This window comes from Ambystoma mexicanum, chromosome 6p (assembly GCF_040938575.1).
Source record: "Ambystoma mexicanum isolate Mex_15411 chromosome 6p, UKY_AmexF1_1, whole genome shotgun sequence".
NCBI classification, from domain to species: domain Eukaryota; kingdom Metazoa; phylum Chordata; class Amphibia; order Caudata; family Ambystomatidae; genus Ambystoma; species Ambystoma mexicanum.
Window position 1 is genome coordinate 1,447,388,094 of NC_090935.1, and position 14,005 is coordinate 1,447,402,098.

The following is a 14,005-nucleotide window of genomic DNA, read 5'->3' on the forward strand; positions in this document are numbered from 1 at the left end:
CCGGAAATATTCTGTGGAGCCGGTGGGAGGAGCCTGCGGGAGATTGCAGGCACCCGGAGTGAGCCACAATGGCAAGTAGAGAAGCAGCAGTGAGTGAAAGCCGACAGGCGTTCTCAGTAGAGCTGGATAAAGCATGAGGCGAGAGGGGATGAGGAGCGGACCCGAGAGACCCCGTGGAGCTGGCGGGGTAACCCTGTGGGAGATTGCAGGTACGCAGAGGATGGGCGCAAGGTCGCTCATAGGGCCTAAGGCGGCGGGAGCTGGGGACCCGCTGCACAGCCGGTGAAGGGAGCGCTTGCGGAGGACGCAGCAATTACAGGGGGCTCCACGGAACGACTAATTGAAAGCAAGTCCTGGAGGGTGAATATAAAGAGAAAGAGGATGGAGCATTTTGTCATTTTTCATTTGTCCCTCATCGCTCATACGAGATCTCCAAGTGGCAATACAACCGGTGACAAAGAGGGCAAAACAATCACGCTACTGAGGGAGCCCTTGGAGAAGCAGCATTGTAACCAAGAGAGGCTCAGACATTGCAAACAATCCATGAGGAGCTTGTTATATTTTACGGGAGAGCGACCTCCAGGATCTGAGGTCTTTCTCTTACGCAAAAGGGCGAAGTTTGAAGATGTCAAAAAGCAGGAGAAAGGAGACACAGACTTTATCAAAATGCACTAAGAAACCACTGGAAGGTGCTATCCAAAAGATGTGGAGAAAGGATGCACAATCCCTTTTTGAAGGGGAAGGTAGTCTGGAAAAGAGGGAAAACATTGGACACCAAGGCGGAGACCAAGAGGTCACAGGACATTCTTAAACAATATTTACAGGTTTCTGGGGATAAAAACGCAGGGACTGTTCAGGCACAAATGGACAAGATGTGCGAGGACCTAGCTTCAACTTAGCATGAGATAAAAAATGATGTCAATAAGCTGGAGGAAAGGGTGGATATTAACGAGACAGCGCTCCAGGAACTTGCAGAAGACGCGTGGAAAATGGACGAACTAGATGAATACCTTGCACAGGCCACAGTGGGACAGTTGAGGAAAGAACCAGGGGCAAGGCCGAGAGATGTCTTGGCAGCCCTACATGACTATACCCACAAAGAAGGAATACTGGGGGCAGCAAGGAAAGTGAAACAGTTGACATATAATGGATCGGATCTGCAACTCTTCCAGGATTTGTCCCAGATAACATTGATTAAGAGGGAAAAAAATGGGATCGGCATGGTGTTCGAGTGGGATGGCAGGCAACACCGGATCTCGTCCTGCAATGAAGGTGCAAGTATACTGTCAGGAATACGAGTCGGCATACTCGGTTCTTGAGCCAGAGGAGGAGTCACCGTTTATTATCCCAACAGCGGTACAAAAGCTGCAATGATGAAAGAAGTGCCATAACTCCTCACTCTTCACGTGTAAACACCCACGCAGAACCATCTACGCCTCGTAGACTGAGGCAATACATTTCCCGTCAGCATTCCACGTGGAGGTTGCTGTGGCAACAATGGCATACTCTCCATTCTAGGCACAGTGTTTTACGTTCAGGGAAGCAGAGTCTGGTTACCTCACGTGAATAGTGTATTTAGGCTTTCACTTTGTGTTACGCCGGTGCTTCGAAATCATGATACCTTGTTGTATTTTAGTTGCTTCTTCTTTCTCGTATTACCAGACCCTGCCTGTTACCTCAACCTGATCAATGTCTTGCCCTTATCTTGTACGAACGGATTTCTACAGTAATGTTTCCCGGCCTTTTGTTTATCAGCCATTCTTTGCCTGCTGTTGGTACTGTTTTCTGCCCGCACGGTTCCGACCCAGACTACTCCTTGATCTGCTCCCGTCTCAACGTTTTGTCTCCTGTTCTGCCAGCAAGGTTCCGACCCGGACTACTTCTTGACCTTTTCTTGTTTCAACACTGTCTTCTGTTTTCCCGCACTGTCTTTGACCCAGGATTGCCGCACTCGAACAGCACAGCTCTACGGGACTCCTCACATCCTGAAGAACGCCGGTGGTGCTTAGCAAGTGTATTATGCCCATACTTTATTGCACACAGACTAGATACTTTCAGATAGTGTGCATTGCTGTTAGGCGTCATTGTTTCAATGGGATAGCTGGCTAACTGGAACTAGAGACTGTAGCCCCAACCCGGATTTAGGCGTCCGCGTGCAGTCAGGGTTAGGTTCCTTTCACTTGCTGCACTCCGGTCTGGGGACTCAGAAACTCACCAAGTTTTCATTACTCACACACTGGTAAGATATCATACGTAGTGCTTGTAATTTAGTCTCATTCTCACAAAAGTCATGTAATCTTGTTTTCTCTACTTGTTGTATAGGTTTGGGTTCAGTCTCGAGAAGGGTGGCACACGGAGTTCTTCTACCTAATCGAACCCCATCTCAAGACAGGTTAGCTGAGATCCAGACTACCATTGTCATTATTACTCTGCTGCTTGACAACCTATTGATAGTGTCCTTGTTTCTTTTCAGTTCTCCTCTGTTTCGAGCTGTGTACCGCCTTTCGACTAATTGATTCCTCTGCATGTTTACTCCATTCAGAGGGAAACATTGGTAGGAAGAACTCTTCGCGCACGCTAGTGTTCAACAGTCTAGGAATCTGACATATACTCAGCCTGGAAAAAGAAGAAGCAGAGTCCAGGGTGCCGACAAAGGCATCACGGTATGAAGCACAAGGAGGAAAGGTACTCCGGGGGACATGAAGGGGTCCCGGGATCGGACGACTAAAGGACTGTGCTGAAGATCTCAAATGCCGGTTGGTAGAGCTTACTGCTCTGAAAATTGCCTACATAAAAAGGTAGCCCGGGGAGGGCTTGAGAGTTAGCATAGAAGGGTCGGGGGGGGGCTAAGGTGTGAGTTGCGAATCGAAATATGGGCTTAGGTGAGCCTGCACATACAGGGGCTGGGTTGTGTATTGGGCTCAATCCCCAGGAGGGCAGATCGGGAAGAGCTAGAGGCCGGTTGAGGCCACCCAGTGAGGGTGGGGGGAGGGAGAAGAGGGGAAGGGTCACAATCGTGTATCCACTGGAAGCATAGCTGAATCGATAGTCTACTTAGGAGATTGCTAAAATGGATAGTTTAGGAATTATGACCATCAGTCTGGCTTCAAAGCTGCCAGAAACACGGAAACTGCTCTCCTGAACATCCGTGAAGACCTACTCTCCAACCTTGACTCCAACACCCCCTGTGTCCTCATCTTGCTTGATCTCTCTTCTGCCTTTGACACAGTCAACCATGCCATTCTGCTCAACGGTCTCCGTGATAACCTGGGTATCACTGGTCAGGCTCTGGCTTGGCTGACTTATTTCCTCTCTGACCGACCCTCCCAGGTCCAACTTGGGTCCTTCCTCTCCACTATCTTTTTCTCTACCTGTGGTGTCCCGCAGGGGTCTAACCTCTCTCCCTCGCTGTTCAACAAATACCTGGCACTCCTTGCCCACCGCATCGCTGCTCTCTGCCCCAACTTTCAGTGCTATGCGGATGACACCCAGCTCATTCTCATGCTATCCAGGGGTTGTGTGCCGCCAATGACCCCTGCCTTAATGCCAGTAAGACTGAGATTCTTCTCATAGGCATACCCTCTCCCTCCTTCCCTGCAGCTCTCTGGCCAGCCTCTCTTGGCCCTCCTCCTGCTCCCACCTGCAAGGCTAAAATCCTTGGGGTCATCTTCGACTCCACACTCTCCTTTCCTTCTCTCCTCACATCTCTGACATCTCTAATAAATCACACTACCAGCTGCACCTCCTCAGAGGTATTCTTTCTTTCCTCTCCTTCCCCCAGAAGCACACTGTCTACAGAGCACTGGTTTTCTCTAGGCTGGACTATTGCAACAGCCTCTTCCTAAATCTTCCTGCTTCTACTCTCCGCCCTCTGCAACTTATCCAAAACAGGACTGCGAGACTTGTCCTTGGCCTCAAGCCGAGGGATCGTATCTCTCCAGAACTGAAATCTCTGCACTGGCTCTCAGTGGCTGCGAGGATTAAGTTCAAAACCCTCTGCATCATCCACAAGGCCTTCTGGGGCCTGAGCCCTCAATACCTCCAACTTTCTCTTCCTAAATATCTCCCTTCTCGAGCTCTTCGCTCATCCGCCTCCAACTCCCTCAGGGTCAGTCGCTTCTCCAAGCAACGAGTTGGTGGGAGATCTCTTTCCTCGGCTGGGGCCTCCCTCTGGAACAGCCTCTCTGCCTCCCTTAAACTGGAGGAGAACCATCTCCGGTTCCGGAAGCTCCTCAAAACCTTTCTCTTTGCTTCTGCTTTTTCTCCTCCCCTCCTCTGCTGACCTCCTAGTTGTAACTGGAACTGCACTGGCTACCTGGACACCCTCTGATCGCTGGACCAGGTCCTTCCCCCCCAGCGTTTCGCACCTGTGCTGCCCACCTGGCAACCCCTGCAATCCCTACAGTCCCCCTCCCAGCCCTTGACACCCGATATCTGCACTTACCATGCACTTGCCACATGATGGGCGCTACTTACTTATTGTTATCGTCTTTGTCATGTACTTCACTGTCCCTGCCCCCTTCCCACGCACTTGCGCGATCTGAATGACACCTGGCCTAGTAGGATTGTTGCCGTCCTCCCTTTGTTGCCTTCCATTGCCACGTCGCGCCTTGAAATACTTGTGTATAGGCACGTTATAAATGCCATATCATTATGTCTCAGAATATTAATGGGTTGAACTCGCCCCTGAAGAGGAAGAAGTTAGAAAGACTCCTCCAAAAGGGAAAAACCTGATCTCTTGGCTGCAGGAAACACATGTGCAAGTTAGCGACAGATATAAAATAAGGATGCAGGGATACTGAAAATCTTCCAGTATAATGGGGGGAATAAAAAAAGGAGGGGTGCTAATAACGGTGCAAAACAATCTAGACATTACTGTTGGGGAGTTGGAAAAAGACACCATGGTGGGATAGGTGGCAGTCACTCTACAGGGGAGTGGTGGAAGGGTGGGATTGCAAGGTAGACCCTCAAGAGAATTAAGTGAGAAAATAGAGAGACTTGAATTGGTGGACGCTTGGAGGGGAAAAGAGGGGGGGCACTAAAGGATTTACCTTCCTCTCCCATGTTCATAAGACATCCTCTAAGATTGACTACATCTGGGTATCACAGAACATGTTAGGCCTGGTATTAGAAATTGAGGTGGGAGCTATAACTATCTGATCACGCAAACTATACAATCTGATAATCCCATAGAGCAAAAGCAATTGGACTATTTGGAATGAATCGACCTTCCAGCAATAACTGAACAAGAGAAAATTGACTTGGAACAAGACATAATGGGGAGGAGGTTCGTAGGGCTATAACATCACTGCCCACCAATAAATCACCAGGGCCCGATAGGTATATGGCTGACTTTTACAAAGCATTAGGGAACAATTAATCACACACTTGGTTTTGGTGTTCAATGACTTTGGGATAGTGGGAAGGACCAACCCAACGATGGAGGGGGCAAAGGTCATGTTTCTTCCAAAACTAGGGAAGGACCCTGCAATTTGTCAATCCTACAGTCTTACTGCACTAATAAACACAGATGCAAAGAGTTATTGAAAAATATTAGCCTCCCGGTTGGACAATCTACTTCCGAAACTCATTAGTACCGACCAATCTGGATTTATAAAGGGGCAGACGAACTGGGGACAACACTAGGAAAATAATGCATTTCATTGAAAAAGTTAATATAAAGAATATCCCGGCTCTAGATCTTGATGCTGAAAAAGCATTCGACAGAGTGGAGTGGCAGTTCTTATTCCAGACCATGGGATTCAGGACCAAATTCATGTCAAAGTTAAGAGCTAACTACTCAAACCTAATGCTGCGATTGTTGATTAATGTCATTTATCGGGTGTTGTTAGGGTTTCTAGAGGAACTAAACAGGGGTGCCCTCTGTCCCCTTTACTCTATGCGATCCACCTAAAACCATTAATGGCCACAATAAGGGAATCGGCTGATATTGTAGGAGTTTTGTTTGGGGATCAGATACATAAAGTAGCTGCATTCGCATACGATTTGTTATTAATACTCAGGGAACCAGGTAGATCAATGAGGGTGTTGGACAGGGAATGTAATAATTTTGAGTTAGTAGCAACACTAAAAATCAACACCCGCAAATCAGAGGTACCTTACGATTCCTGTGGAGAAGTAACAGGAACTCAAAAAGTCCTTTCAGTATTCATGGGCTGCCAAGGCCATAAAATATTTGGGAGTTAATATTACTAGAGACATTGTTATTCATGGCAAATTATCCCCCCCCCCCCCCCCCCCAATAGGCGAAAGTGGGAAAAAACTACAGGAATGGTGCCTACTGTGTATATCGTGGATTGGAAAGATTAATGTTCTGAAAATGGTTATTATACCAAAACTCCTTTATCACTTCACAACACTCCCAATGAGGGTGCCCAAGTGTTTTTTCACGCTATACAGAGGCATACTGGGAAATTTATATGGAATAGTAAGAAATCTAGAGTTGCAAGAATAGCAATGGCTATGCCAAGAAATATGGGTGGGATGGGAGAGCCAGATGCCTGGGCGTATTATTTGGTGGCACAGGCTAGGGTGCTTAGGGACTAGGTAAAAGACAATAGGCAGAAGTTCTGGACAAATGGATGAAACCCTAGTAGGGGGTCAACTTGAGAGGGTTCTGTGGAAACCTAAAAAGGCACAGACCAGTCAATATGTATCATAGCAAGATTGGAGCCTTAGTGGGAGACTCGTGGGATGAAGTGGTAACTAGAGCAGGATTCACCACATTTCCATCACCATTCACGTCGATATTTCATAACCGGCAATTCTCTCTGGGAGCGGGAGGGTCTGCCTTCAGTGAATGGGAAAAGGGTTGTTGTCTTAAGCTATGGGATATGTTCGATGGGGGGTGGAGGGGAGATCAAATCCTTCAATCAGTGCAAATTGGATTTTTCAGTGGAGGAGGGGGAGAGATTCCACTATACACAATACGGCATTGGTTGCTACACCCAAGAAATAGGGAGGCGACATCACGACCCCTGGTACACTTTGAAAAACTACTTATATCGGACACCGGGGACCAACACATGATGGGTACAATTTACAAATATATCAAAATGAATGGGGTTGTGGGTCACAGACATATGAAGCAATGGGAAGATTAAGTCGGCGTGCACACCGGTGAGACTCCATAGGTATTTTCCGAAGGTATGCAGGGAATGTTGGGAGAGATTGTGGGGTGGTGGTGTCGTGGGAGCATATTTGGTGGGAGTGCCCACGCACTATACGGTTTTGGCAAAAAAATAGAGGCGGCCATAGAGGAAATTCTGGGGATTAAGGGAAGGGAAAATAGAGGTTTGGCTATCCTGGGTGCCGGAGGACCACTTGGGGAATTGGCTTTGAAAACACAGCGAATGTTGTATGTGATTTTGATGATGGCAGGGGCATTGGTGATTGCACAAAATTGGAAGACGAAGGATCCCCCGATGGAACACGAATGGGTGCGAAAGGTCTGGCACTTTGCAGCACTGGAGTGGGTGTTTTACTCCCTGCAGGGAGACTATGGGGGCTTTGTCGCAGATTGGGACTTGGTGATAAAATTCTTATGGAAGGACTCTAGAGGCACATGGTGCCCAATGAAGATTAAACACCTGGGATTTATTTAACATGAGGGTTCAACCAGAGGGAAGGGGAGAGGGGGGGATGGACAGAGAATTGCACAGGAGGCAAGGAACGTGGATTATGGGGACATTGGACGATTCATCATCAGAGAAATTGAGAACTTCTGTGGAGGGAGATTGGGAAGGAGGTGTGAGGGGGATCCAGGGAGGGGGGAGTTGGGAAAAGTTATTTGGTTGAAAAAGGCCACTAAAAACCTATGTGAAAAAACAGAAACAAATAACAAGTCAGCAAACATTAGCAGAAGAGTAACTGGTCAGATGCCTTGAAACTCTTCGAGTTGATGTACTCCTTTGGACCTGCTCTGCCGTGGAAAACATTATTATGTTCTCACAGACATACTAATACATTTGAAAAGCCGTGTAGTGTAGCGTTTGAACTATCTTTTATAAAGTGGAGCTGCTGTGGGCGGATGTCTTTGAGCTCCACTAACCAGTGCTTTCACGCGGCTCTGAACGTTATTAAGAATAATTGTTCTTGTTTTCCAGAGCCGTTTTAGGATATTTAAAGTCAGTATACTGGTTGTGTGCCAATCATTGTGAGCAACGGAGCAACTGTGGGCGGACTTCCTTTGAGCTCCTTTTTAATTGGCATTTCTTTATTTACTGCTAGAATTACTGGCTCTAATACTAATATTGCCAACAATTTGAAGAGGCAATAACACATTTTGAATTTAATATACTGCTGAGTATTGACAACTGCTGTTAATAGGGTGACTGCGGGCTGATTACCTTACTGCATACTTATAGGATCTCAGCTGTAACATCTATCATTATTAGTGATGCAAAGTGGAAATGAATTCCTTTGAAATTGTGTAACATAGGCTGCTGCCTATAGAGCAATAGTGGGTGGATGATTCAGAGGCCATTTTTGGATTATAACTTGTTGTATTGGCCTATGGTTCACAATTGTTGATCTAAGGTCGCAATAGTGGTCTGGACCATTAACACATCACTGTGTGTTAATTATTGTCACACACGGAGGCATAGCAAGGAGATGTTTGGGAGTTTTTAATTTGATGAATGTATGTCCACATAGGCTTGCAATAACACAACTTTAGTTGGAGCCATTTCAAAGCCAGGAAATTGGAATGTGATCAGAGGTTAATTCCCAGTGGCTTGATTTGGCACTTTGGGAGAGCCTATTGTTGGAACTTTGCAAGCTGATAGTTAATAAGTAGTGTGCGTAAATAAACAATATAGAGAGCACTTCCTACTAGTAATTTGAAACATGTCTCTGGCGTTGACTAGAAATAGGCAGCAATCAACTTTGAATAAAAATGCTTGCCCTACTAATACATCAGTAATCCAGATTAATTTAATATGGGGACACGGGAACGGCCGAATGGAAACCTCATTGGATGCCCAAATAAATGTAGCATCCCAACAACCTATACTGAATGTAGCCACGTAGGACGAACTGGTGCAAACCATTCGTACTGACTTGGGGTTACAGAAGGCCCACATACCATATCAGATGAATGCTGTGCCACATAAGAACATAACAAGTTCATCATCGAAATGTGTAAGGGCTTCATCGAAATTAAGATGCTTGCAGAAACCACTGTGTAGTAGTGTAACACCGGTGGCAGGCCAAAAGGTTACTTATTTTTTCCCCCCAAGCGGGTTCAGGCACAGAAATTAGATTGTTAGAACCTTTGAGTGTGTGTCTTATGGAAGGCACATGGAATATGACAGCTAACAGCATGTTGGAAGCGGTGGGAACAACGGAATGTTTGGTCTATGATATTGGCCAGATGTGCTAAAAGGAAAAAGAGGGTATAGTGGAAAAAAGCATGTTGTAAATAACCTGCACTTGCATGATCTGAATGTACAAGGACTAGTAGGATCGTTCTACCCTCACCCCCAACACCCCTTGCCTTGTTGCGCCTTGAGACAACACACGTGTAAAGGTGCATAATAAATGACCTATAAAAAAATATATAATAATTTAGCACCAGTAACCTAGCATAAGGTCCAGATAATAGCAGGGCAAGGTTGATGCATCATATATTAAGAGAGGCGGTTGAGCAAACTAAGCTGTCACTACCATCAATTTCAGCATTACATTACATTCTTACTGCCTCCAGAGAACTGTATGATAATATTAGGGATGAGGTTAAGGCACACACCCAAATATAGAGTAAATTAAGGGTTAAAATTGATATATTGAATAATTGGGTCCTTAAACATAAGCAAAACACCACTATCGGAAGTGATAAACAAGTTGGAACTAAGGACCCCAATCCATGTGCCCAAACCTTGGTTTGTGGCAATAGAGAGCCAATACAAATAAATAAGAGGACAGGTAATATTAATTCTGACCACAGCAATCATGTGGATATCTAGGAAAAAACACCTGTTTAAAAGGTGATGTCCTTGATGGACGAGCCTGGGAACCCTCACGGATGGAGATAAAGGGTAGTTTATGTCTTCCTGGCTCCTGCTTTCCAGAAGCTAAATGCGCGACCAATGTTTAGAAAACACAATGTGCCTTGCACATTCTGAAAATAAAGAATAAAGCAAACTACCGAGCAGAATACAGAATGACCTTTCGGTTAAAGACAAACACAGATAAACTACGTGAAAAATGTCTCCTTGCACTGGGAACAGGGTGAACCGCTCTGCTCTGAAATCAGTAATTGTACAGACATGAGGGGGAGTGAAGTTCCATGTGTTTTCGCAGAAAATGTATACATTACGCAGGTTGTAAACTATCTGTAATGCAACAACCGAAGGAATCCTGAAGTGTACTTAAGGCTGAGTGGCCACCATGTAAATGGCTCGATTTCCCTTTGAATATCTGCAGACATAGTTGAAGCGGAGACAGCTTAAAGCGAAAGAAACGCTTGTTACATGTTTGGATCGTGACTGGTGTTCTTTATTTATTTGCAGTAACTAACTCAGAATGAGATTAACAAAGTGGCTGTTAATCTGAATGGTGGACTGCCATTGGGGGGTTGTATTAACTGCTATAAGGACCTCAAGGACTGTTTCAGACAGTGTACCTGGTATCCTAGCTGTTGCCATTGAAACTGAGGAAAGCAATGGAAAGAAATAATCTATTATTTTGCTAAACCTCTATTGTAATCTGGCTTTAGATGCTTTCCTAAATTCTATCTCTGGCGTTTTAGGTGATTGATTATCTGCTGGGGAATCTCATGTGATATTAGGTGGGGATTTAAACTCAGATGGTTTAAACAAAAGAAATGTTGATTAAAAAAAATCAGTATTATAAATGGGAGGAAATGGAGAGCATTGTTCCAGGTGTGGGATCAGATGATTCTAAATGGTAACATTAAGGGAGATCTACAGAGAATGTTAACATGGAAAAGGGGGGCACAATCCTCAACTATTGATTACGTTATACCCTCTAGAGCAATGTTTGGTATATGTAATACCTTCAAAGTGAATCAAACCACTTTGAGTGATCACAATATGCTAGAAGCATCTTTTGAGTTTCACACAAAGGGTGATCAATTAAATAATTATGAGAATCTGGTGGTAAATCATCCTGGAGGCAATAGGATAAAGAAATTCTTACATGGTCGGACAGAACCGGTGACTAATTATTATTAAATGCTACTGTGGAGGAAGTGATGGTGTATGCCCAACAAGGGAATTCAAGTCTTTTCTGTGGGAAAATTAGATGGCAAAAAATGGGCAATGCAGAAGTGTCAATCATCTTGATGTATTTGACAAGGATATATGGTGCAGGAAACAAATGCATAAGCATCAATTAAGACAGTGAGGACTGAATCGGTTAAGTGACTTGAACTATCATGAGAAGAAAACAGAGTTATCTAAAAAATATAATCACAAATAGCAAACGGCCCAAACAGACAGTGAGGCAATGCTTAAGTCCCTCTCTCAGAATAACTCCTGAGACTTTTGGACCCTAATAAAAACAGTCAAGACAAATTCCAAACCGAATCATAAAGAAGGGGGTAAGCGAATTTAGTTGGTGAACCCACTGGACTGAAATGAATGGTAAAGTTAGGAGTAATAAAATTATGTACAAACCAGTGTCGTGGGACTTAGAATTTGAGAGAGAGGACACAGGAAGACCTATTGAAAAGGCATCAAACTCAAGTGCCACAGGACCAAACGGATTATCTAACATGATACTAAAACTTAACAAAGAATTGTGGTCGATACTGCTAACTTATCCATTTAAAGATATAGTGAAACATCGACCTATGCCAGAAACCTGGAAAGACTCAATTATAATCCCAATTCACAAGAAAGGGAAGCCGGGGAATCTGTGTAATTACAGACCAATAGCCTTGCTGGATTGTGATAGCAAAATGTTTTTTGCTGTGATCCTTGAAAAATATGAATTATGAATTTGAAATATTCTGTCTAAATTCTAAACTGGTTTTAGAAAAGGGATGGTGACTACAATTAATGGTATGATTATATCAGTTTTGAAAGACAAGGCATGATCTGGTGGAAAAAAGTACTCATCCTCGCTTTATGTGGCAATGATACATTTTTCAAAAGCATTTGACACAGTGAATCGGAAAATCCTTTGGTCCAAATTGAGAAAACTGCATATTCCTCCATCATTATTGTCGATTCTAGAATATATTCATGAGGAAACAAGGATCAAGGTCTGATTGGATATGTCTGCTAATCTCACAGAAAATATCAATATAACAATAGGAAAAAGGCAAGGATGCATTTGGCCTTTTCAACTTGTATTTGACAGATTTGTAAGAGGCCTTATTTAATGTGGGGGTGGTTAGTCCTAAACTAGGAGAGCAGGGAATTAGTTGGCTGGCACATACCCATGACGTTGCTCTCCTAGACATCACACCTATTGGACTCCAGTGGCCATTGGTTGCTCCAAGGTCCTATGCGAAAAGAAATGAATTGGTCATTAACCATAAAAAAATGGAGTATTACTAATTTCTGCAAAACATAGGGAAAAAATACCTCAATTCAAATGGACTATCGGTGGTATCCAAATAGATATAATTACTGAAATTGTATATTTGGACTTCTTCTTCACAGCACAACCAAAGAGGGAAGAATGTGTGGAAAGAATTGAAAATAAATTAGATAAATTGGTCTTCCAAATGAAAAAAAATAAAATAAAATATTGTAGATTCTCAATAAAAGATCCACTTCCATCCACTAGACCAGTAAGGTCAGTTTATGCTAACCGACTAAAAATGCCTAATACAAAAAGGTCTAGAGGAGCAGACTCCAGCTTCCCATCAGTTACAGCTAAACACTGGAACTCATTGCCGCCGGAGCGGAGAGCAGAGACTTCCAACTGGCCCTTCCGCAAGGCTATCAAAACCTGGCTATTTGTCTAAACAGGACCTCTACTGACTCACCGTCCAATGACAAACTCAGTTCACATAACCATTATCCGTGTAACCGGTTGCAACAGCGCCCCGATGCCCTTGGGCGCGGTACAAATGTAATAAATAAATAAAACCATTACTGAGATTCTATGTGGGAAAGATTATCCCAAAAGTGCTGTATGGTTTAGAGATCGAACAAATGGCCTAGTTTTACCATGGGAAAGATTGGAGGGTAGTGTCTGGAAGAGGGTTTTGAACTTGCCCTTCTCGTTACCCAGGGCATTATTACGCTATGAACGCGGCCTCGAATAATTGCAAGCATGGTTCCAATGTAGAGCGGTATCGCTCTGGGAACAAAGTTCAGTCATCTGATAAAAACACTCTGTATGCGCTATAACAAGCAGCAACTCTGGACAAGAAATCCAATTTCCTAAATATGATGGAGGCATATGTAACAACTGTATTAGAATACAGCGGAAAAATTGTTTGAACTTATTGAAAATCTGCTAAAGGTGAAAAAGCATATGAAGGAAATGGACTGGATAGATACTATACATCAAACAGAGAAGTATAAAGTGCACTCTACTTTCTTTAGGGTTGATAAAGCCCTGGGGGTATTGCCTGAATATCTTCCTAAATATCTTGTCCAGTGTCTTTGTTCATCCTTGAGAGAAACATTCTTGAGATTCAGGCTTAATCTCTTGCCCACTGGAGAGATCCTATACTTTCGTAGTAAGGATCGTAATCTAGATGTCCTCCTCTGTAATCACTACAAACATCCAGGTATAACACAAGATCTTCATCACCTAGTAGTTGAATGCTCCTCATTGGTAGAAGTAAGAACTAAATATCTGGGGTGCTTCTTAATTCAGAATTCTTGTTATTCCGTAGAACATGTATGTTACTGAGCGAGTGCAGGACATTAACTGTTTTTAACCACGGAAGTTGTGAGAATGTTATATGAAATAGGTATTTTAGAAAATTAGATAAAATTTATATTTGAGAGTATTTATTGAGTTGTTTGTAATCATCATATTTTAATATTTGGAATAA

The 14,005-nt window shown here is 43.9% G+C and overlaps 1 protein-coding gene across 3 annotated transcripts in view; it reads right to left on the reverse strand.

Annotated features, from left to right (window-relative positions):
- Positions 1–14,005, reverse strand: part of LOC138510500 (zinc finger protein 514-like) — a 255,115-nt gene that overhangs the window by 125,708 nt on the left and 115,402 nt on the right. The window contains exon 2 of one of the 3 annotated variants that reach the window (XM_069626196.1): positions 12,428–12,493. The exons of the other annotated variants lie outside the window; for them this stretch is intronic. Within the exon in view, the coding sequence (XP_069482297.1) occupies positions 12,428–12,431 (4 nt within the window). The 5' untranslated portion in view covers positions 12,432–12,493. The remainder of the gene's footprint in view (positions 1–12,427; positions 12,494–14,005) is intronic. 3 annotated transcript variants of the gene reach the window in all.